The sequence below is a fragment of the Bombina bombina genome, chromosome 3 (genome assembly GCF_027579735.1).
Source record: "Bombina bombina isolate aBomBom1 chromosome 3, aBomBom1.pri, whole genome shotgun sequence".
Lineage (NCBI taxonomy): Eukaryota > Metazoa > Chordata > Amphibia > Anura > Bombinatoridae > Bombina > Bombina bombina.
This window is the reverse complement of record NC_069501.1, coordinates 1,070,285,359-1,070,311,008: the sequence shown is the minus strand read 5'-3', so window position 1 is coordinate 1,070,311,008 and position 25,650 is coordinate 1,070,285,359. Positions and strand designations below refer to the sequence as shown.

At 37.6% G+C, this 25,650-nt stretch overlaps 1 protein-coding gene across 1 annotated transcript in view; it reads right to left on the bottom strand.

The window, feature by feature from the left end:
- Positions 1 to 8,706: 8,706 nt before the first annotated feature.
- The window catches only part of LOC128654441 (uncharacterized), a 54,112-nt gene continuing 37,168 nt past the window's right edge, over positions 8,707 to 25,650 (bottom strand). The window contains exons 2-5 of the mRNA XM_053708350.1: positions 14,011 to 14,116; positions 13,462 to 13,568; positions 12,866 to 13,038; positions 8,707 to 9,018 (exon numbers count right to left, since the gene is read on the bottom strand). Of these exons, the coding sequence (XP_053564325.1) occupies positions 8,737 to 9,018; positions 12,866 to 13,038; positions 13,462 to 13,568; positions 14,011 to 14,116 (668 nt within the window). The 3' untranslated portion in view covers positions 8,707 to 8,736. The remainder of the gene's footprint in view (positions 9,019 to 12,865; positions 13,039 to 13,461; positions 13,569 to 14,010; positions 14,117 to 25,650) is intronic.

Below are 25,650 nucleotides of genomic sequence, written 5' to 3'. Positions count from 1 at the left end.
AGAGAGTTGTTCATTTGTTTTCAGATAGACAATGTCACAACTGTGGCATACATCAATCATCAAGGAGGGACTCACAGTCCTCTGGCTATGAAAGAAGTATCTCGAATTTTGGTTTGGGCGGAATCCAGCTCCTGTCTAATCTCTGCGGTTCATATCCCAGGTATGGACAATTGGAAAGCGGATTATCTCAGTCGCCAAACGTTGCACCTGGGCGAATGGTCTTCACCCAGAGGTTTATCCTCAGATTGTTCAAATGTGGGATCTCCCAGAAATAGATCTGATGGCTTCTCATCTAAACAAGAAACTTCCCTGGTATCTGTCCGGATCCAGGGATCCTCGGGCGGAGGCAGTGGATGCATTATCTCTTCCTTACAAGTGTCATCCTGCCTATATCTTTCCGCCTCTAGTTCTTCTTCCAAGGGTATTCTCTAATATTCTAAAGGAATGCTCGTTTGTCCTGCTGGTAGCTCCAGCATGGCCTCACAGGTTTTGGTATGCGGATCTTGTCCGGATGGCCTCTTGCCAGCTGTGGACTCTTCCGTTAAGACCAGTCTTTCTGTCTCAAGGTTCTTTTTTCCATCAGGATCTCAAAACCTTAATTTTAAGGTGTGGAGTTTGAACGCTTGATTCTTGGTCAAAGAGGTTTCTCTGACTCTGTGATTGATACTATGTGACAGGCTCGTAAATCTGTATCTAGAGAGATATATTATAGAGTCTGGAAGACTTATATTTCTTCAGGATGGTTTAGATAAAGGTTTGTCCGCAAGTTTCTTGAAAGACAAATCTCTGCTCTTTCTGTTCTTTTTCACAGAAGGATTGCTAATCTTCCTGATATTCATTGTTTTGTACAAGCTTTGGTTCGTATAAAACCTGTCATTAAGTCAATTTCTCCTCCTTGGAGTTTGAATTTGGTTCTGGGGGCTCTTCAAGCTTCTCCTTTTGAACCCATGCATTCTTTGGTCGTTATATTACTTTCTTGGAAAGTTTTGTTTCTTTTGGCCATCTCTTCTGCCAGAAGAGTCTCTGAATTATCTACTCTTTTTTGTGAGTCTCCTTTTCTGATTTTGCATCAGGATAAGGCGGTGCTGCGAACTACTTTTGAATTTTTTACCTAAGGTTGTGAATTCTAACAACATTAGTAGAGAAATTGTGGTTCCTTCATTATGTCCTAATCCTATGAATTCTAAGGAGAAATCATTGCATTCTTTGGATGCTGTTAGAGCTTTGTAATATTATGTTGAAGCTATTAAGTCTTTCCGAAAGACTTCTAGTCTATTTGTCATCTTTTCCGGTTCTAGAAAAGACCAGAAAGCTTCTGCCATTTCTTTGGCATCTTGGTTGAAATCTTTATTTCATCATGCCTATGTTGAGTCGGGTAACACTCCGCCTCAAAGGATTACAGCTCATTCTACTAGGTTAGTTTCTACTTCCTGGGCGTTTAAGAATGAAGCTTCGGTTGATCAGATTTGCAAAACAGCAACTTGGTCCTCTTTGCATACTTTTACTAAATTCTACCATTTTGATGTGTTTTCTTCTTCTGAAGCAGTTTTTGGTAGAAACGTACTTCAGGCAGTGGTTTCAGTTTGAATCTTCTGCTTATGTTTTTTCATTAAAATTTTATTCTGGGTGTGGATTATTTTCAGCAGGAATTGGCTGTCTTTATTTTTTCCCTCCCTCTCTAGTGACTCTTGTGTGGAAAGATCCACATCTTGGGTAATCATTATCCCATACGTCACTAGCTCATGGACTCTTGCTAATTACATGAAAGAAAACATAATTTATGTAAGAACTTACCTGATAAATTCATTTCTTTCATATTAGCAAGAGTCCATGAGGCCCGCCCTTTTTTGTGGTGGTTTTGATTTTTTTGTATAAAGCACAATTATTCCAATTCCTTATTTTATATGCTTTCGCACTTTTTTCTTATCACCCCACTTCTTGGCTATTCGTTAAACTGAATTGTGGGTGTGGTGAGGGGTGTATTTATAGGCATTTTAAGGTTTGGGAAACTTTGCCCCTCCTGGTAGGAATGTATATCCCATACGTCACTAGCTCATGGACTCTTGCTAATATGAAAGAAATGAATTTATCAGGTAAGTTCTTACATAAATTATGTTTTCCGCCTCTAGTTCTTCTTCCAAGAGTAATCTCCAAGATTCTGAAGGAATGCTCGTTTGTTCTGCTGGTAGCTCCAGCATGGCCTCACAGGTTTTGGTATGCGGATCTTGTCCGGATGGCCTCTTGCCAGCCGTGGACTCTTCCGTTAAGACCAGACCTTCTGTCGCAAGGTCCTTTCTTCCATCAGGATCTCAAATCCTTAAATTTAAAGGTATGGAGATTGAACGCTTGATTCTTGGTCAAAGAGGTTTCTCTGACTCTGTGATTAATACTATGTTACAGGCTCGTAAATCTGTATCTAGAGAGATATATTATAGAGTCTGGAAGACTTATATTTCTTGGTGTCTTTCTCATCATTTTTCCTGCCATTCTTTTAGAATTCCGAGAATTTTACAGTTTCTTCAGGATGGTTTAGATAAAGGTTTGTCCGCAAGTTCCTTGAAAGGACAAATCTCTGCTCTTTCTGTTCTTTTTCACAGAAAGATTGCTAATCTTCCTGATATTCATTGTTTTGTACAAGCTTTGGTTCGTATAAAACCTGTCATTAAGTCTATTTCTCCTCCTTGGAGTTTGAATTTGGTTCTGGGGGCTCTTCAAGCTCCTCCTTTTGAACCCATGCATTCATTGGACATTAAATTACTTTCTTGGAAAGTTTTGTTCCTTTTGGCCATCTCTTCTGCCAGAAGAGTCTCTGAATTATCTGCTCTTTCTTGTGAGTCTCCTTTTCTGATTTTTCATCAGGATAAGGCGGTGTTGCGAACTTCTTTTGAATTTTTACCTAAGGTTGTGAATTCCAACAACATTAGTAGAGAAATTGTGGTTCCTTCATTATGTCCTAATCCTAAGAATTCTAAGGAGAAATCGTTGCATTCTTTGGATGTTGTTAGAGCTTTGAAATATTATGTTGAAGCTACTAAGTCTTTTCGAAAGACTTCTAGTCTATTTGTCATCTTTTCCGGTTCTAGAAAAGGTCAGAAAGCTTCTGCCATTTCTTTGGCATCTTGGTTGAAATCCTTAATTCACCATGCTTATGTCGAGTCGGGTAAAACTCTGCCTCAAAGGATTACAGCTCATTCTACTAGGTCAGTTTCTACTTCCTGGGCGTTTAGGAATGAGGCTTCGGTTGATCAGATTTGCAAAGCAGCAACTTGGTCCTCTTTGCATACTTTTACTAAATTCTACCATTTTTATGTGTTTTCTTCTTCTGAAGCAGTTTTTGGTAGAAAAGTACTTCAGGCAGCGGTTTCAGTTTGAATCTTCTGCTTATGTTTTCATTAAACTTTATTTTGGGTGTGGATTATTTTCAGCAGGAATTGGCTGTCTTTATTTTATCCCTCCCTCTCTAGTGACTCTTGCGTGGAAAGATCCACATCTTGGGTAGTCATTATCCCATACGTCACTAGCTCATGGACTCTTGCTAATTACATGAAAGAAAACATAATTTATGTAAGAACTTACCTGATAAATTCATTTATTTCATATTAGCAAGAGTCCATGAGGCCCACCCTTTTTGTGGTGGTTATGATTTTTTTGTTTAAAGCACAACTATTCCAATTCCTTATTTTATATGCTTTCGCACTTTTTTTATCACCCCACTTCTTGGCTATTTGTTAAACTGATTTGTGGGTGTGGTGAGGGGTGTATTTATAGGCATTTTGAGGTTTGGGAAACTTTGCCCCTCCTGGTAGGAATGTATATCCCATACTAGCTCATGGACTCTTGCTAGTTCCTGATACTAGGGAATGGAATAGGCCGGGAATTTCTTTTATTCCTTCTTTAAGGTTTTTAATTGTATCCTTTGCCGGCAGTTGGTTTTAAGTTTTGTGGAAGATCCCCCAAGTTAATGGGACTATCTCTACTCTTGCTAACATACTACTATTCCTATAGCAGATAGTACTTATTTTTTTCCTTGAGAACTTGTATCTTATTTAAGGAAAATTATTTATTTTCAGGTACTTTTCTTAGACCTGTAATTTATTTGGCTGATGTTGCAACTGCTTCAGCTTTCTGGTTGGATACTTTAGTGCAACAAGTATCAGATTATGATTTGTTTAGCATTGTTAAGTTGATCAACATGCTAATAATTTCATTTGTGTCGTCATTTTTTTTTTATATTTTCGCAATTGAGGTTTAATCTATGTCTTTAGCTATTTTAGCTAGAAGAACTTTATGATTTCAATCTTGGAATGCTAAATTGATTTCTAAATTCCATATTTCTTTTTTTCCAAGGTAATCAATTATTTGGTTCACAATTGGATTCAATTCCTCAACTGTTACTCTGGGCTGCAAGATTCAGTTCTAAAGCTAAATATTAAGCTTTTTTTCTTACTAAGGAACGGAATTCTAATTCTTCCCCAAGTAACATATTTACAATTGGAAGTTTTCTTCATTCAATTTAAGCCATTTTTAAAATCAAAGTCAGCTCCCCAAATTTGCATTTAGGTGCAGTTCTTATTCCAGCTTAGTTGGTAAGGGGCAGGTTAAGACTTTCTTAATAAATTTGTTTGGTTCAATTCGGTCCAAAATTCTTAGATTTGGATACAGAATAGGATTCAGAATAAAACCGTCTGTGAGAAGTATTTTTTCTCTCTCTAACATATTCCAGCTATTCCAGTAAGGCTCACACTTTCCTGAAGTGTGTTTCAGTCCTATATGTATTGGGTACTTGTGAAGCGCGGCTGGTTACCCGTTGGGGCTCAAGGCGCTGCTCAGACCTGGAGTTTTCTGGAGTATTTATACCAGTTCCTTTTTAGGAACAGGATTTGGGGGTTTTATTCAAAACTATTCATTATTTCAAAATCAGAAAATCTTTTTGAATTGTCATATAAGTATACCATCTTTTAGAATGGAGTTTATATGGTCTATTCTGCCTTTTTGGTCAGTAATGGCATTTTTTGTTCACAATAGATACAATAGATGCATATCTTCATTTTCTGTTTTCATTCAGATTATTTTCATTTTCTCAGATTCTCTTTTTTTGACAAGCATTACCAATTTGTTGCTTTTCCTTCTGGTCTAGCGACAGCTCTAAGAATCTTTTCAAGGTTCTCAGTGTTTCCTTATTTGGACGGTTTCGTGGTACTGGCTCAGTCTTTTTCGTTCTGCGGAATCTCATACGATTCAACTTTTGTTGTTTCTTCAAGACATGGTTAGAGGATTTTTATAAAAGCTCTTTGATTTCTCAGACAAGGGTCACCTTTTTTAGGTTTCCAGATAGATTGTGTCTGTCTTTGTCTCTAGCAGACAAGTGACAATTTTTTTGGGTTCCGTTTGTCGGAACCTTCAGTCTCTATTATTTCCTTCAGTTGCTATATGCATGGAAGTTTTTGGTATTATGGCTGCAGGATTGGATTCGATTCCCTTTGCTCATTTTCATAAGAAACCTTTCCAGTTTTTTATACTGAATTCATGGTGCAGGGATTCTAGGATATCACTTTTTATATCTTTGAATCCCAAAGTTCAACTATCTTTGATTTGGTGGTTAGATCACCTTCATATAGTTCTACGGGTCTCTTCGGTTCATTCAACCTGGACCATGATCACTACAGATGCGAGTCTTTTAGGTTGGAAGGCTGTCTGGGGATCTCTGTCAGCACAAGGGGTTTGGAAATCTCAGGAGGCGAGATTACCAATCGATATTTTGGAACTCCGTACATTTTTCAGAGTTCTTCAGTTTTGGCTTCTTTTTGAAGAGACGTTTATTGTTTTTCAGACAGACAATGTCACAATTGTGGCGTATGTCAATCATCAGGGTGGGACTCTCAGTCCTTAGGCTGTGAAAGAAGTATCTCGGATACTTGCTTGGACTAAATCCAGCTCCTGTCTAATTTCTGCAGTCCATTTCCCAGGTATAGACAATTGGGAAACGGATTATCTGTCAATGAAGCTTTACATCCGGGAGAATGGTCTTTATCTAGATGTGTTTTTTTTTTTCAAATTGTTCAGATGTGTGGGCTTCCAGAAACAGATCTGATGGCATCTCATCTAAACAAGGAACTTCCCAGGGGCCTATTCAGGTCCGGGGATCCTCTGGCGGAAGCAGTGTATGCATTGACACTTTCTTGGAGTTATCAATCTGCCTATATTTTTTCGCCTCTGGTTCTTCTTTTTAGAGTGATTTTCAAAATCATCAGGGAGCAATCTTTTGTGTTGCTGGTGGTTCCAGCATGGCCGCACAGGTTTTGGTATATGGTTCTTGTTCGGATGTCCAGTTGCCAATCTTGGTCTCTTCCATTAAGGCCAGACCCTATATCTTAACATTAATTTTTTCCATCAGGAACTCAAATTATTAATTTGATGGTATGGAGTTTTAACGCTTAGTACTTAGTCATAGAAATTCTTTGACTCAGTGATTAATACTATGTTGCAGGCTCGTTAATCTGTCTCTAGTAAGATTTATTATTGAGTTTGAAAGATTTTCATCTCTTGATGCTCTTTTCATAAATTCTCTTGGCATTCTTTTAGAATTCCTAGGTTTTTATAGTTTTCTTCAGGATGCTTTTTCTGTGCTGTTTTCATAGAAAAATTTGCTAATCTTTCTGTTATTCATTGTTTTGTTCAGGCTTTGGTTCGTATCAAGTCTGTCATTTAAGCCAATTTCTCCTCCTTGGAGTCTTAATTTGGTTCTGAGGGCTTTACAGGCTCTTCCGTTTGAGTATATGCTTTCTTTGGACATTTAAATTACTTTCATGGAAAGTATTGTTTCTTTAGACATCTCTTCAGCTAAGACAGTCCTTTGAATTATCTGTTGTTTCTTGTGAGTCTCCTTTTTCTGATTTTTTATCAGGATAAGGTGGTTTTGCCGTCTTCTTTTCAATTTTTACCTAATGTTGTGAATTTTAACAACATTAGTAGAGGAATTATTGTCCCTTCCTTGTGTCCTAATACTAAGAATTCTTTGGAGAGATTCTTACATTCTTTGGATGTGGTAAGAGTTCTGAAATTATGTTGAAGCTATTCAGATTTCAGAAAGACTTCTAGTCTATTTGTTATCTTTTCTGGTTTTAGGAAAGGTCAGAAGGCTTCTGCCATTTCTTTGGCATCTTGGTTAATCTTTTTGATTCATCTTGCTTATTTGGAGTCGGGTTAATCTCCGCCTCAGAGGATTACGGCTCATTCTACTAGGTCAGTTTCTACTTCCTGGACTTTTAAGAATGAAGCTTCTGTTGATCAGATTTGCAAAGCAACGACTTGGTCTTCTTTGCATACTTTTACTAAATTCTACCATTTTGATGTTTTCTCTTCTTCAGAAGCAGTTTTTGGTAGAATAGTACTTCAGGCAGCTGTTTCAGTTTGATTCTTCTGCTTATAACTTCAGTTTTTTTCATTATAAAAATTGAAACTTTTGATTTGGGTAGTGGATTAATTTTTCAGCGGAATTGGCTGTCTTTATTTTAACACACCCTCTCTAGTGACTCTTGTGTGGAAGTTCCACATCTTGGGTATATGCTATCCCATACGTCACTAGCTCAAGGACTCTTGCTAATTACATGAAAGAAATCATAATTTATGTAAGAACTTACCTGATAAATTCATTTCTTTCATATTAGCAAGAGTCCATGAGGCCCACCCTTTTTTGTGGTGGTTATGATTTTTTTGTATAAAGCACAATTATTCCAATTCATTATTTTTGATGCTTTCGCTCCTTTCTTATCACCCCACTTCTTGGCTATTCGTTAAACTGAATTGTGGGTGTGGTGAGGGGTGTATTTATAGGCATTTTAAGGTTTGGGAAACTTTGCCCCTCCTGGTAGGAATGTATATCCCCATACGTCACTAGCTCATGGACTCTTGCTAATATGAAAGAAATTAATTTATCAGGTAAGTTCTTCCATAAATTATGTTTTTGTTATGTTGGATGCTTTTTCCCCCTTGGTTGTCAGTAACATGCATACAGCATCAGTGATTTACTCCCCAGGCTGTCAGAAACAGAGATCAAAGAGATATGTCATTAACATACACAGATCAGTGAATTTAATCCCCAACACTGCTAGAAAGATAATGTAACTGCTTTTGGATAGCAACAAAAACAGAGCTGTACTTATTGACTTTAACACACACAGATCCGGTGATTGCAATCTTGGTTTCCATGAACACACACAACACTGATGTAACCCCTTTATACAAACAGCACACACTAACAAAATAGTTTAACCTATTAGTTGACACTGAACACACACAAAGCAACTACTCAACCTCTTTATGTCAAATTTGTAAAAAAAAGTAAGGTGGCGGTACTTATTTGTACTTAAAGGTGTTCATCCTTTACACCACCCTGTGCTTAGGTGCCTGTGACAACTATTCCTTGAAAAAGATGTAAGTGGCTATCAGTAAGAGTTGGCACTTCATATGTACAATGATAGTATGCATGTGCACTGTCACCTCTATCTGGCTAGTTCACGAATGTCTTTATAAAGGAGTCATTTCATTATGGCTTTCCTATCACTGCAAGACCTCAGAGCCTCTGAGGTTACTGCCCTAGCACATTTAGGATTTTAACTCTCCCACGCTTGAAGATATAGCCCTCAGTAACCCTCCCAGATACACCACCACAGTCTTAGATTTTATAAATAATTAATTGTTCTTGAATTTATTAGACATGTAAAAACTTTTAATTCATCACTGAGTATGTATAAAAGGCCAAAGTACAGGAGTTTCTTTAATGTAGTTTTGAAAAGCAACATTGCTCCCCCATCTTTTCATGGCTTGTTTCTCAAGAATAGGGATTCCACTGACATAATTAAGCAGGAACCAGACAAAAAGTGGGGAGATGATGCTCACATACTGGAAACCACTCAGTATAGATGATGCAGAGATAAAAAGTCCACTCCACTGCAGGATCTCTCCAAGGTAGTTGGGATGACGACTGTATGCCCAGAGACCACTATGAATAAATTTACCCTAGAAAAAGTATTTAAAAAAAGTCACTATTGATTAGTATTCATTTGTAAAAAAAAAAAAACATTCCACAGCTCTGTAAAATAGTAAACAAAAATGTAAGAGATTTATGACCAATCCACAATTTTAAACTTATGGACCACAGACTATTTTATAAGAACATCTGCTTGAGCAGAGAACAGGTAAGCAGAGTGAAAAACAAGTAATGTATTCTTAAAGGGCAGTGAGTCTCATACTCTTAAAGGCATACATAATTTATATATATATATATATATATATATATATATATATATATATACATACACACACTATAAATACACACAGTATATACAGTACTGTGTAAAAGTCTTAGACCACCATTAGATTTGTTATTTTATCAAAGTTTTAATGACCATCCATATTAATTTTTCGGTCTCTTTATTAAGATACAAACAGAAAATACAGGAAATATGTACACAAAATATAACCCCTCCCCACAATTTGCAGAACAAAATGTCTTCTTCAGGCAAAAGTCAGTATTTAGTGTGACCTCCCTTGGCACTAAGAACTCTTTTGGGGAGGCTGTCCTGAAGTTTTCTAAAGTAATCTTCTGGTATATTATACCAGGCTTTTTTCAGCACCCAGAGTTCTTCTTTAGATTTAGGTTGTCTTTTATTTCTTTCTCTGTCCAGGTGATCCCATACTGCCTCTATAATATTCATGTCTAGACTCTGTGGAGGCCAGTCCATAACTGTCAGTGTTTTATGAGCTGTTTTTCTCTCCAAATATGATTTACTGCATTAGCAGTGTGCTTGGGATCATTATCATGCTGAAAAATAAAACCATTCCCAATCAGGAGCTTTCCAGAAGGATCCCTTCAATTCGGACAATATCGCCAACACCACTGGCAGAAATGTAGCACCAAATTAGGACAGACCCTCCACCATGTTCTTCTTCTCACATATTGTCGACAATTGGATCCAAAAATGTCAAACTTGGATTTGTCACTCCATAATATTCTTTTTCACTTATCTTCATTCCAATCTTTGTGAGCTTTAGCATATCTTAGTGTTTTCACCCTGTTCCCCTTTCGGGAAAAGTGGTTTCTTGGCTGCTACCCTTCCACAAAGCTTCTGTAGAAGGGTCAACTTGGCATCTCGATGAAGCTGCCAGGTTCTTGCTGGACTTCTTCCGGTCTTTCAAAGAAGAAACTCTGAGAAACTTCTCATCAGATTTTAAAAGTTTTGTTGGCCTTCCAGTCCTTTTTTTGTCTTTGACCTCTCCTGATTCTTAAAATTTCTGTAGAACAGCTTGAATACCACATCTTGATTATCCAGTTTGTTTGCCGATTTCCCTTTGAGAGTGGCCATGCTGATGCAAAAGTATGATTTAATATCTGTCAAATTCTGTGATCTTTGGCATTTTGAATGGAATGATGTGATTGAAAGTTGGTCTTATTAGCAAGCTTACAATGAATTAAACTCATACCACATGTGTATGTAACGCTCAAGCATGTTTTACAAACCTGGTGTAATAGAACTTTTCACAGCAGTCATTTGTACATGAAATAGTAGGACAAATACAGCTATTAGCAATTACATTAATTAGGGTTCCATTCCATTTAGTTTTTTGAGAGCCAGGTTCCTGCTATTGCTCAAATGTAAGGGGAGGTCACACTAAATACTTGCCACTTTAGCCTATAGAAGCAGTTTTTTCAGATTTTTGTCTGTTTTTATGATACTGCATACAAATATCCTATATTTTCTGCTTGTATTATAATAAAGAGACTGAGAAATAATTATATATGGTCATTTTATATACATTATATATATATATATATATATATATATATACACACACATACACACACACACACATACACACTATGGGCTAGATTACAAGTGAGGGGCAAACTGTTTTGCACAAGGGATATCGTCTTTTCGCAAGCCTTTTTAATTGCGCTGATATTACAAGTTGATCGCTAGGGCAATCTCCATTTATGCTTCAATCCTTACAGTGAAATCAGAGCTGTGGCTAACTGTTTTCTGAAACAAAAAAGTTGCACAAAACACTTAAAAAAAATATATTAAAAAGTTACTCATATTAACACTGTCTAATAAAAAAAAAAAATATTGCACCAAAAAGTTATTAGGACTTAGAGATGAGAGAGCCGCCAAAGGACTTCAATATAGAGATACATACAGATACATTGCGAAAGATGTATTTGTATATATATATATATATATATATATATATATATATATATATATATATATATATATATATATATAAATATAAATGTTTTTATAGGTGTATATATGTATTTCCATACAAATATACACATAAATAGGTACACATATAGATATATATATATATATATATTTTTTTTTTATATGTGTATATAGTTGTATGTAAATACATATATACACATATAAAAACATTATATGTGTGCATTAGAGCCCTTTGCCATTAAGTAGATGAAAACATGATAAAACATATTTATGCAATATTCATATTTAATAAAGGTTTTAACTATGTATTTACTGCAAATATTTCACATTTGCTAATGTGAATATGCTATGTTGTTTGCCCGATGAGTGCTTTTTTTTGTCCATTGACTTCTATGTGGAATGCGAAAATGCGATGGTGTTTGCACAATCTTGGGTGTTAGTTTTATTTTCTCTGTTGATTTCTATGGGGGAATACATGCACACGGACGCGCACGCAAAAACTTAAAAGGTACAAAAATCCCAAATGTTTTATTTCATGATTTAGATAAAGCATACAATTTTAAGCAACTTTCTAATTTACTCCTATTCTTTTTTCTCTTGCTCTCTTTATTTGAAAAAGCAAGAATGTAAGCATAGGAACCGGCCCATTTTTGGTTCAGCACCTGGGTAGCGCTTGCTGATTGGTGGCTACATTAAGTCACCAATTAGCAGGCGCTATCCATTCCTGCTTTTACAAATGAAGATACCAAGAAAACTAAGAAAAAATATAATAGGAGTAAATTAGAAAGTTGCTTAAAATGTCATGCTCTATCTGAATCATGAAAGAAAAAATTTGGGTTTTGTGTCCCTTTAAGTTAGGATTTTTGCGAAATTTGGGTTACCACTTGTATAAAAGAAGTTTTTGGGGGTTTTTTTTAACTTGTAATACGAACGCAACCCGACTAGCGACAAAAGCTTAATTCTAGCTGAGTTTTTGCGATTGCAAAAAAATATATATACCGTGCCACTTGTAATTTAGCACTATATATTTATGCATACTGCATATGTTGTGTGTAGAATTACTACTTGTCTATCACCTACACATGGGGTCACACAATAAACCCCACCCCAACGCTCTACCTTACGCAGCACCCTTGACCTCGTCAAATAAATATTTCACAACTGAGCAGTGATTGTATCCCTTTGATTGCCAATAACTAACAAATTATCTTGGCTCTTTGGCTGCCAGTAACTCATCCAAAGCAGTGATTTGACCCACTTGACCACTAACAGAACAAACAGAGCAATGCTTTTAAATCCCCTCGGTTGACAGTAAACTAAATACACAGCACAGATTTTACCCCAGTGGCTCAATGTAACACACATTGGCTGCCAATAACAAAAAGAGCAGTACATACACATTGTCACTTTTGGGACATATTTGTAATGCTTAGAGGACTAAAAAAGCCTTTCAAATTCAGCTGCCTATAAGAAGACTTAAAAACAAAGTAAGCATTTACAGGACACCCTGCAGAAATACTGGACTACCTAGCTGTATACTGGACACCTGGCAACCCTACTAATTGAGTATAAATAATTCCTTAGAAATGCATTATGACAGGTTACCAAGGAATGTGCCATATCACCTGAATCATACTTACTGCATTGTCAGGGTCACTTTTAAATATCAGCTTTTGATGGTCTGCTATTGCCTGAGTAAGGAAGCCAACTATCCACAAAGACCATCCAAAGTAGTCGCGTAATCCCAGTGGCTTGTCATGTTTTTCCAAATTCAGAATAAGTGATGGCAGTAGTGTCACAAATATCCAAATGCCTGAGAAAAGTCATTAGTATACATAAATTAAACCGTAGTTAGCCTACTAAACCTAATAGTAACTAAGCAACAGAACATAATCCCTTAATACACTGGAACCATTTTTTTGATCATAAGTGTGGTCTACTCTGCAAACTGATATACTCTCCCTATCATCTTACACTCTGTGTTCTAGTTTTCAAAAACTGTACTGCATAATGTATAGGCTCTGAAGCAGATACATATTTGTGGGATCACAAAAAGTGCAATTACGGACATCAAAGTGTTTACAGGTGCTGTAGATACAAATCAAGGTCTACAAGCATTCCAAAGCCTATGGATTATGGTTTAGGAATCAGAATCAAGTAGAACATCTTGTACTTGAACACAAATCTGCCTGCAGAACTGTAAAAGCACTGGTTTTTTTTTTATAAAACCACTTACCTTGCATAGTCCAGTAAATAAAAAAGGTTCCAGGGTTTTCTCGAACACCATTGAACCGTCTATCCTGCCCATCTCGAAGAATTCTCATGAACAGAAATGTTCCAAGCCTAAAATGAATCAATAAAAGCTCAAATGACATATCACTTCTCAAATGAGGGGGGCATTAAATACTGTATATGTATTCAAAGCAAATAACCTGAAAATAATATGCAGACACATTTTTAATTATATTAGTTGTTTATATATTGGGGGTGGGGGGGGAGAAATGTTTTAGTGTCCATAAAGCAATGGACACCTTCATGTTGTAACCTAAGGTTTTCTTCTTTGCGGAGGCTAATTTAAGGATAGGTTTAATAGGGTCACAAGGATGTAAGGAATATAGCAACCTAAATTCTTTACTTCCAACTTTTAAAAAAGAATTAGAAAGGCCGGAATTAAATTACTTGAAAATAGAAGAAAACAAATAAACTATTTTGCAAAGTTTTTACTAGATATAGTTAAAAATTGTATACTAAAATCAAAGTATGTAATATTCTAACATAAACTTACCTTAAACCCCATACTGTAATCAGACCAGTCTGTATTTTGGGACGCAAGTACCTTGCTCCTCCCCAATGTAAAGTTAGATGTGACAAAAGTATAAAGGTCCCACTGCCTAGGTAACATAGATATTGAAGAGGAGCATATCATTAGAAATCTGGGTGACAAAGGTTTTCTCAGCAGAAAAATATGAATTTCATTTTAATGTTTCTGAAATAAACAATGCATAATTGGATAGGGTTGCCATTTGTCCATTAATGATCTGGACAGTAAGTATTTCCACTAGCTGTCAGACACAATCTGCATGTATAAAAAATTGACAGTTTAAGGGCCAGGTTTTTTTTTTTAAGTCCCTTAAGCAACAGCTACATTTTTATAGGCTGCCTAGGCCAGACCTCCCAACTATCCTGATTTGAGAGGGACAGTCCCTAATTCTGACCTCTGTCCCATTGTGCCTGTAAGACAGTCATATGTCTTGCCACTTGTCCCAGTATGACCAGGGAAGCCCCAGAATTAAAGAGCCATTATAGTCCAAAAATGACATGCTCTAATTTTGTTACAGCATGTAATTTTAAGACTATTGACCCTATACTACTGTGTGTTTAACACCCGCAAAGGGGTTAAACACAAAATAGAGATTACACTCAGGAATAAGACACCGTTTTTTTTACGCGGTTTTGGTATCACATATACAGCACCGCATATAAATGTGGCGTGTATATTTCACCCTTCGCCCGCAAGTTTTTCTCCCATAAGCTAACATAGAACCGCGTCGCAAATCGGTATCACATATTCAGCGCAAGGACATTTTACTCCATTTTCACCTCGCAACACATAGGCATTAGCAGCAAGACTTGTGCTGAGTATGTGAGCACCGTAACCCCTAACACATGCACAATATCTATCTACCTCCTGAAAATAACTAACACCTAACGCATGTGCAATATCTATCTACCTGTCAACCGTTATCCCCCACCGCAATAACAAACTATATTAACCCCTAATCCGCCAACCCCCTCATCGCAAAACATCTAATTAACCTATTAACCCCTAATCCGCCATTAACCCACATCGCAACAAACCTAATAAATCTATGAACCCCTAATTCGCCAAACCTCCACAACGAAAATAACTAATTAAATTACTAAGCCCCCTAACCTAATGCCCCCTAAATTAACACCAATTATCTAAATTAAAAAATACTAAGTTACAAACAATTAAAATAAAAAAGCTAACATTACTTAAAAATAAAAAAACTAAGATTAAATTAATCTAAGATTACAAAAAATAAAAAATTCTAACATTACATAAAATAATAAACCAAATTATCAAAAAAAAAAATTAAATCTATTCCCTATGAAAAAAAAAAACTAAAATAAAAACACCCCCTAATCTAATGCTAAACTACCTATTATTAGTCATTTGTAGAGCGCCAACAGATTCCGCAGGGCTGTAAACATAGTTGAAATACAAGGAAACATTTATAGGGATCATACGGGTAGAGGGCCCTGCCAAGAGTTGCACTGTTGTAGCTCTTAAGATGGTGATCTACAAACAGCATGGCTCTTAGGCATACATGCTAAGGGGGTTTAAGGAGATAGCAATGGAGGAGAGGAAACGGTATGAAGAAAGGTTAGTGTAGGTTGTATGCATAGCAAGACACACGGAGGAGTAGGCACTACAAGTGGGTATAAAACATAACATTTATTGAAAAAGTTAAAACATAACCCCCAAACAGGAGTGAAGATAAAAATAAGACAGGTCTTACGCGTTTCGCACCCCCAAGTGGCGCTTCATCATAGACTAATTAGGAACAGTATCAGAGACCTATTTATACATAAGCTGTAAAAACAGGTTAACTCTTACTGTGCCAAAGGGAAAACACATGTGCAGTGAAAATTAAAAATGCAAAATTGTTGCAAACATAATAACAAACTATGTCAAGGACTCAGCAATAGCTAACCATTTTAATGGCATACACTTCACGGAGAAAGCCAATTTATTGGTTCAAGTCATAGACCTTGCTAAAGTTCCCACTAGAGGAGGCAATAGAGTTAAAATACTAAACAGAAAATAACTATTTTGGATTCTCAAATTAAAAATGAGAATGCCATTAGGAATGAATAGAGAATTTGACATTGATTATTTCATTGATGAATGATTGATAATAGTGTTTTTTATATAGAGAAATTCCATGAATTTTATTTGTGCTTTTTGTGATGCTATATAATTTCCATCTTTGCATTATATTCCATACATTTAAACAATTTAACATAAACCTTAATTGCATCTTTAACCAAATTTCAATATCTGTTTGCAAAAAAGTGATTTATGGTTTCATGTATAGAAAACAATGTTTTTTAGATATTAAAAACATGTTGTATATTGTGTATTTTAGGTTTGGACAACACACTTGTTATTATGTTTGCAACAATTTTGCATTTTTAATTTTCACTGCACATATGTTTTCCCTTTGGCACATTAAGAGTTAACCTGTTTACAGCTTATGTATAAATAGGTCTCTGACACTGTTCCTAACTAGTCTATGATGAAGCGCCACTAGGGTGTGAGAAACGCGTAAAACCTGTCTTATTTTTATCTTCACTCCTGTCTGGGGGTTATGTTTTAACTTTTTCAATAAATTTTATGTTTTATACCCACTAGTAGTGCCTGCTCCTCCGTGTGTCTTGCTCTGTATATTTGCGGCTTGATCCGCCACTGCTACGGCACTCTGGGCCCTTTAGGAAGCAGAGACTTTATATACATATACTTTTTTGCATGCCTGCACGGACCAGTAGTTTGACCGTGTTCCGGATACCCCTCTCGTAGGTTGTATGCATCCCTGAACAGTAGAGTCTTTAGGGAGGGAGTCTTTAGGGAGCGCTTGAAGTTGAGGGCTTTGTATGTCAGAATGACAATTGTGTGTTTAATCCTAGAAGCAAGAGGAAGCCAGTGAAAGGATTGGCAGAGAGGTGCAGCAGATGAAGAGCAACATGTAAGGAAGATAAGCATGGCAGAGGCATTCATTATGGATTGTAAAGGATCTAGGCGGCAGCTGGGGAGACCAGAGAGGACAGAGTTGCAGTAATGGAGGCGGGAAAGGATGAGAGAGTGGATTAAAATCTTAGTTATGTGGGGGCGGAGCCAACTGCAGAGCTGGTCGGACGTGTTCAGGTGCAGCTCCCGGGCCCAGGATCCTAATTTAGGGGTTCCTCCACATTCTGCAACTATCCTTATATATTCAAAACGGTTGTGGATTAACCCAAGAGCTGGTATCTTATCGATATAATCTTTAATGGACCCGGAAAGACTGTACCAGCCCGCCGCCGCTCTCTTGCACTAAGGAGCAGGGAGAGAGAGCCGCCATTTTGTGGACAATCTCTTTTATTTGCGGGCCTTCTGCTATCTATCTGGCTCTGAGAGAGCTGAAAACTTGTTTCTCCTCAAAGTTCCCTACTCAGCCTGCAATATGCAGACTCCGTCCTGCTTCTTGGAAGAACTGAGGCGCTTACTTGATACCCACCACGCTAGCTTGGCAGACAAGTTGTATGCAACCCCACACAGTAATGGCGGCTGTCGGATCCAGCACCCCGGTCTTTCCAAGCATGTCTCACTTGATGAGGATGGGGGTGGTGCTATGGGGCCCCGGCGCCTACCCCCTGCCTACAGTATATCGGAGGAAGAGCGGGAAGCTAACGCAAAGAAGGAGACTAATCAAGCCATTCAGCACTGGGGAAAAATGCAGGAGGGAGGACATTCTCTGGGTATAACCGCTGATGAATCTAACATCGAGGCGGCAGTAATGCAGCAGATCGTAAAAGCAAGTCAGCGGAGCCCTGCACAAGTATGGAGAGCAATAACCCGGCAGAATACCTACTTACGTTTTGCTCCCGATTCACCCTCTATCAGTGGGACACAGACTCCATTACAAGTTAGCGTAATACCCTGCGCAATTCACTCTCCGCTGAGACTTTGGGACCCTGGGGGTAAGCTACAGAGACTACTATACCACCCTGTCTAGCTTGTGAGTAACACACATGCTGAAGGTGCTCATCACTATCCGGTTTGCCGTGATTCGGGATGAATATTTAAAATGCTGATTGTTGACACAAAATGCCGTGATATCTCTAGGGTCATTCACACCACAAAACCTCAGAGTTGCAGACAATGTGAACCCTGCAATGCAAACAGACGTTTACAGTGGACATATTACAGAACCAAATGGTTTTAGAGCACCTCTGGGTATAACTGATGTTTAATCATGTCTTCATAAAATTGTCTGTTTCTACATGATATTATTTGGGTGGATACTCTGTGTGTTATGCTATTGCCAAATGAGCTGTGCTATACCAAATATGGCTATATTGCATTACCATAGCTATAACTATCCTATCCCTTTACATAATAGCTGACAGCAGCACACTGCTGATTAAATGTGTTTCTTCTCTTCCAAACAGACTTTGCACAAGAGGGACATATATATTCATGTATAAATCCAGAAGGGTTACAGTCCTGTACAATTTTATAATTTTCTAGCTTGCTGGGTTAAGGGTGTTTTAGACGAGCTCTTGTTTCTAAGGTGTTAGATGATAGTATTTACCATGCCTTGTTTATAAATGCATTGGTTTCATATGAAGGCTGTTGGTTGGGACCCAGCTGACCGCCTATAGAACAAATATATATATATATATATATATATATATATATATATATATATACACACATTTACACTCCCTTACACACCCTTTATAGTTAATTGACATTAAAGATTGAAATAAAATGTGTCATGCTGTCCCCTGACATTCTGACTGCCCCTAAGGCTTAGGTGTCTGCGGCCGAGACCCCTGGGCCTTCTCATCTGCACCCCTATAGATGACATAGACATCATATATGGAAAAAAGACTGAATAGTTAGATGGGAAATCCTAATATTTTCTATTAGATATGTTCACTAATCCTTACAGATAGCTCCAAACTTTTGCCTCTCATCAGAACCTATACATTGTTATATGTAGCCTTTCATCTATGCATTTCACATGCATACTTATGCAGGCTGGTCCTGCATTCTCTATATCCCACATCCTGATAGTGCCAAAGCTGAAAACGCTTCCTCAGTTCTATGCTTCTCACACCATATAACCTACTATATATATATATATATATATATATATATATATATATATACACACCCACCTCCTCCCCCCCCCAACCCATAATGTGTCTCCTAGTTAAGGAGAACTAAACACGTGGCTTTTCTTGCCTATGCCGCAACCTTCACCATGATTTTCACCATTACCTGCATGCTGAACATATTAAATCATTTTTCTCTCCCACCCTGAGTTGATATTTTAGTTAGGTCTAATAGTGGCCTATTAAGTTACAAGAAAAATATCTCAAGTTTATTTGATATGCAAGACATAAAGTGTTATAAAAATGAGGTTTATCATATGAGATACATAGGTCTCCTAGGTCAGAATGTTATAAATGCTAGAGGGTCCAAGAGGGCCCTATTGTACTATTTAGAAGATCCCTAGGTGACAGACACTCCAGTAATATAATGTTCACATGGTTTATATATTATTAGCTCTGTGTTTTTCTATAATTTAATTTCCACTGTCGGAACTTCTTGTAACACTGATATCTTATCTCATGTGACATAAGAATTTATTTATGCACTGTTGTATACCTTTAAATGAACCTCAAATTAAAAAAAAAAAAAAAAAAAAAATCTTAGTTGTGTCTTGTGTAAGGAAATGTCTAATTTTAAAGATGGTTTTAAGGTGGAAGCGGCAGTATTTAGCCAAGGACTGAATGTGAGGAGTGAAAGAAAGATCTGAGTCAAGTGTAACCCCAAGACATCGGGCCTGCGGGGTAGGGGTAATGATGAAGTTTGACAGTTATAGAGAGATTGGGGGTGGAGATTTTGGAAGAAGGGGGGAAATAAGGAGTTCAGTTTTGGAGAGATTTAGCTTGAGGTAGTAAGAGGACATCCAGGAAGAGATGTGAGAAAGACAGTCGGCATACAAATGATATTGGAACCAGTGGGACTTTATTAGGGAACCTAATGATAACGTGTAGATTGAGAAGAGAAGGGGGCCAAGGACATAGCCTTGCGGTACCCCAACAGAAAGTGGTGACGGTGCAGAGGAGGCCCCAGATAAGGCTACACTAAAGGTACGGTTTGACAGGTAGGAAGAGAACCATGAGAGGGTTGTGTCACAAATGACGGGATTAGAGGGTTTGGAGCAAAAGAGGGTGGTCAACAGTATCAAAGGCTGCGGACAGATCAAGGAGGATAAGCAGAAAGAAGTGGCCTTTTGATTTTGCTGTAAGTAGGTCGTTGGTAACCTTAATGATTGCTGTCTCTGTAGAGTGATGGGGACGAAATCCAGATTACAGTGGGTCGAGGAGGGAGTATAATGTATGGGATAAGCATGCATATACTAGCTTTTTGAGAAGCTTTGAGGCAAGAGGAAGTAGGGAAATAGGGCGGATGGGGAGTTTGGATCAAGAGAAGGTTTTTTTAGGATACGTGTGACCAGTGCATGTTTCAGAGATGAGGAAAATATGCCGGTGCTGAGGGAGAGGTTGAAAGTGTGTGTGAGTATAGGGGTAAGGGTAGAAGAGAGGGATGGGAGTAGCTGTGAGGGGATATGGTCAAGGGGACAGGTAGTGAGGTGAGAGCTCAGTATAAGTGCCGAAACTTCTTCCTCAGTAACAGGGGAGAAAGAGCTAAATTTATGGCTTTGTGGGTTGTGGTTGATTGCGAGCGTTTGACGGGGTGAGAGAATGGAAGTATGTTGAGAGCTGATTTTGTTTCTGATGGAGTCGATTTTGTTATTGAAGTGGCTGGCAAAGTCTTGAGCTGACAGAGAAGTTGTATTAGGAGGTGGGGGTAGACAGAGAAGAGTATTAAAAGTGGAGAACAGACGTTTTGGGTTTGAAGAAAGAGTAGAGATAAGAGTAGAGAAGTAATGTTGCTTATAGAGATTAAGGGCAGAATAGTAGGAGTTCAAAATGAACTTGTAATGAAGGAAATCAGCTGAACTCCGAGATTTTCTCCAGTGCCGCTCAGCAGTACGGGAACATCTGCGTAGGAACCGTGTCAGAGGAGTATGCCAGGGCTTAAAAGGGCCTTTTGTAGGGCATTGCCCTAAGTTAAACAGCTCTTTTTCCTTAAAAATACTAAGTCCCCCCTCTAACAGAAAAACCCCTCACCCACCAAACCCCCCAAAATAAAAAAAACTAACACTAAAATATCCTAGACTACCCATTGCCACTAAAGGGCATTCAGCTCTTTTACTGCCCTTAAAAGGGCATTCATCTCTTTTTCAAAGGCCCATTAAATCCCTAATCTAAAAGAAAACAAACCCCCAAAAAATAAAAAAAAAAGCTTAAGTCTAACCTCCAGATCGGTACTCACGGTTCCTGAAGTCCGGCGGTGAAGTCTTCTTCCAAGCGGCGATATATTCTATCTTCTTCCTGGAACAAGCCGGCGACGGCAGAACTGAAGACCGGCGACCATGAAGAGTGGAGATCCTCTTCGTACGATCACTGCCGCACACTGAAGATTGAATTCAAGGTACGCATTTAAATATGGGGTACCTTGAATTCCTATTGCCAATTTGAGTCTTCAAATTCAAATCAGAGCTACTGAAATCCTATTGGCTGGGTCAATAGGATTTCAGTAGCTCTCATCCTATAGGCTAATTTGAAGACTCAAATCAGCCAATAGGAATTCAAGGTACCCCATATTTAAACGCGTATCTTGAATTCAATCCTCAGTGTGCAGCGGTGATCGTACAAAGAGGATCTCTGCGGTCGCCGGTCTTCAGTTCTACCGCCAGTCTTCAGTTCTGCACTCTGTGCCGGCTTGTTCCTGGAAGAAGATAGAAGATATTGCCGCTAGGAAGAAGATCGCCAACGGACTTCAGTAACCTTGAGTACCTATCTGGAGGTTAGACAGGCTTTTTTTGAATTTTTTGGGGGAGTTTGATTTTTCTTAAATTAGGGATTTAATGGGCCTTTGAAAAAGAGCTGAATGGGTAGTTTAGGATTTTTTTGTGTTAGTTTTTTTTATTTTGGGGGGTTTTACTGTTAGAAGGGTTTTTTTTAAAGGTAAAAGAGCTGTTTAACTTAGGGCAATGCCCTACAAAAGGCCCTTTGGTGGTTTAGGGGTTAATAGTTTTATTAGGATTATTGCGTTGTTGGTTTGGTGGATTAGGGGTTAATAGATTTATAAGGTTTGTTGCGATGAGGGTTAATGGCGGATTAGGGGATAATAGTTTTAATAGGGACTTTGCGATGTGGGTGAATGGCGGATTAGGGGTTAATACATTTATTAGGTTTTTTTGCGATGTTGGGGTTGGCAAATTTAGGGGTTAATACATTTATTAGGTAGATCACAATGTGGGTGAATGGCGGATTAGGGGTTAATAGTTTAATTAGGCATATTGCATTGTGGGGGGTTGTTGGTTTAGGGGTTTATACTTTTATTATTAGTTCTGATGTGAGTTTGATGGTGGATATAGGGGTTTTACGTGTTGGGTTTATTTTTGGGAGGCAGGTTGGACTTTTACGGGAGATTTGACTTGCATTCAATAGGAGAAGCATATATCACTAACTAATAAGATGTAAAAAGGCCTTATAATTATTCATCCTTCACATTATTGTGCTTTACTTTGCCAAAGTCACTGGAGTCTATCTACATATTACATTTACATTATTTAAAGAGCCCTTACTTGGAATTGTTGATTGTATTATGAGAATATTTTCTGCGGCTTAGCTACTACTAGGTTTAGTAGGCTATGCTTTAATTTATGTAAACTTAAAGGGACAGTCAAGTCCAAAAAAAACTTTCATGTTTCAAATAGGGCATGTAATTTTAAACAGCTTTCCAATTTACTTTTATCACCAATTTTGCTTTGTTCTTTTGGTATTCTTAGTTGAAAGTTAGACCTAGGAAGGCTCATATGATAATTTCTAAGCCCTTGAAGGCCGCCTCTAATCACATGCTTTTGTATTTGCTTTTCACAGCAGGGGAGAGCTAGTTCAGGTAAACCCTATAGATAACATTGTGAGCACGCCCGTGGATTGTGGCAGACACTCCACTAATTGGCTAAAATGAAAGTCAATAGATAATAAATAAAATGTCATGTGATCAGGGGGCTGTCAGAAGATGCTTAGATGCAAGGTAATCACAGAGGTTAAAATTATATTAATATAACTGTGTTGTTTATGCAAAACTGGGGAATGGGTAATAAAAGGGATTATCTATCTTTTAAAACAACAACAATTCTGGTGTTGACTGTCCGTTTAATTACTTTTTCTTTCATGTAATTGGCAAGAGTCCATGAGCTAGTGACGTATGGGATATACATTCCTACCAGGAGGGGCAAAGTTTCCCAAACCTCAAAATGCCTATAAATACACCCCCCACCACACCCACAATTCAGTTTTACAAACTTTGCCTTCTATAGAGGTGGTGAAGTAAGTTTGTGCTAGATTTCTACATTGATATGCGCTTCTCAGCATGCTGAAGCCCGGTTTCCTCTCAGAGTACAGTGAATGACAGAGGGATGTGAAGGGAGTATTACCTATTGAATGCAATGGTCATCCTAACGGGGATTTATTTCATAGGTTCTCTGTTATCGGTCGTAGAGATTCTTCTACTACCTCCCTTTTCAGATCGACGATATACTCTTATATACCATTACCTCTACTGATTCTCGTTTCAGTACTGGTTTGGCTATCTGTAGATGAGTGTCTTTTGGTATGTTTTCTTTTATTTAAGACACTCTCAGCTATGGTTTGGCACTTTATATGTAAAGTTCTAAATATATGTTTTTATACTTATATTTGCCATGTTTCAGGTTAATCAGTATATTTCCTTTTTACAGACTGTCAGTTTCATTTTTGGGAAATGCATATGAATACATTTTTATTTATTTACCTGAAAATTTTTCAAATTGTCTTTCTTTCTAAATTGCTTAGGCTTGCGGGAGCTCAAAATTCTATAATTTATTGCGTCATTGTTGGCGCGAGACTTTTTTGCCGAGAATTAAATTTGTTGACGTTATGACGTCATTTCCGGCGTCTTAGTTGGCGCCGAGAGTTTTCACATAGTTGCGTCATCTACGACGCTCGTGTTTGTTGCAGACGTTTTTGGCGCCAAAAAATATTTTGTCAATTGTGGGCGTCATACTTGGCGCCAGATTTTTTGACATTATTTAAGTCATTTTTTCTTTTTGCTTCTGGTTTTCAGAAGCTTATTCTGTTTGAATTTTTCCCCATTCCTGAATCTGTCATATAAGGAAATTGATAATTTTGCTTTATATGTTGTTTTTTTCTATTTACATATTGCAAGATGTCCCAAACTGACCCTGTCTCAGAATCTACTTCTGGAATGCTGCTGCCTGATGTCGGTTCTACCAAAGCCAAGTGCATTTGTTGTAAACTTGTGGTAACTGTTCCTCCGGCTGTAGTTGTCATGATAAACTTTCAAAAGCAGACATTATTTCCATTAGTAGTAATCCATTACCTGTTGTTGTTCCTTCAACATCTAATGTTCAGGATTTTCCTGTTAATGTGAGAGAATTTGTTTATAATTCTATTCAGAAGGCCCTGTCTGTTATTTCACCTTCTAATAAACGTAAAAGGTCTTTTAAAACTTCTCATAAATTCGAAGAATTTTTAAATGACCGACAGCATTCTGATTTAACTATCTCTGATGAGGATCTATCTGGTTCAGAAGATTCTGCCTCAGATATTGACACTGACAAGACTTCATATTTATTTAAAATGGAGTATATTCGTTATTTATTAAAAGAGGTGTTGATTGCATTAGATATGGAGGAGACTAGTCCTCTTGATATTAAAACCAGTAAACGTTTAAATTCGTTTTTTAAACCTCATGTAGTTATTCCAGAGGTTTTTCCAGTTCCTGATGCTATTTCAGATGTAATTTCTAGGGAATGGAATAGTCTGGGTACTTCATTTACTCCTTCTCCAAGGTTTAAGAAACTGTACCCTTTGCTGACTGATAGATTGGAGCTTTGGGAAAACATCCCCAAAGTTGATGGGGCTATCTCTACTCTTGCTAAGCGTACTACTATTCCTACGGCAGATAGTACTTCTTTTAAAGATCCTTTAGATAGGAAGCTTGAGTCTTATCTAAGGAAGGCTTATTTATGTTCAGGTTATCTTCTTAGGCCTGCTATTTCTTTGGCTGATGTTGCTGCGGCTTCAACTTTTTGGTTGGAAACTTTAGCGCAAGTACCAGATCCTAATGTGTATAGCATTGTTAAGCTAATTCAACATGCTAATAATTTCATTTGTGATGCCATTTTTGATATCATTAGAATTGATGTCAGGTATATGTCTTTAGCTTTTGTAGCTAGAAGAGCTTTATGGCTTAAATCTTGGAATGCGGATATGACTTCTAAGTCAACGTTGCTATCTCTTTCTTTCCAAGGTAATAAATTATTTGGTTCTCAGTTGGATTCTATTATTTCAACTGTCAGTGGGGGAAGGTAGCCTTTTTGCCTCAGGATAAAAAATCTAAGGGTAAATTTAGGGCTGCTAACCGTTTTCGTTCCGTTCGTCAGAATAAGGAACAGAAACCTGACCCTTCCCCTAAAGGAACGGTTTC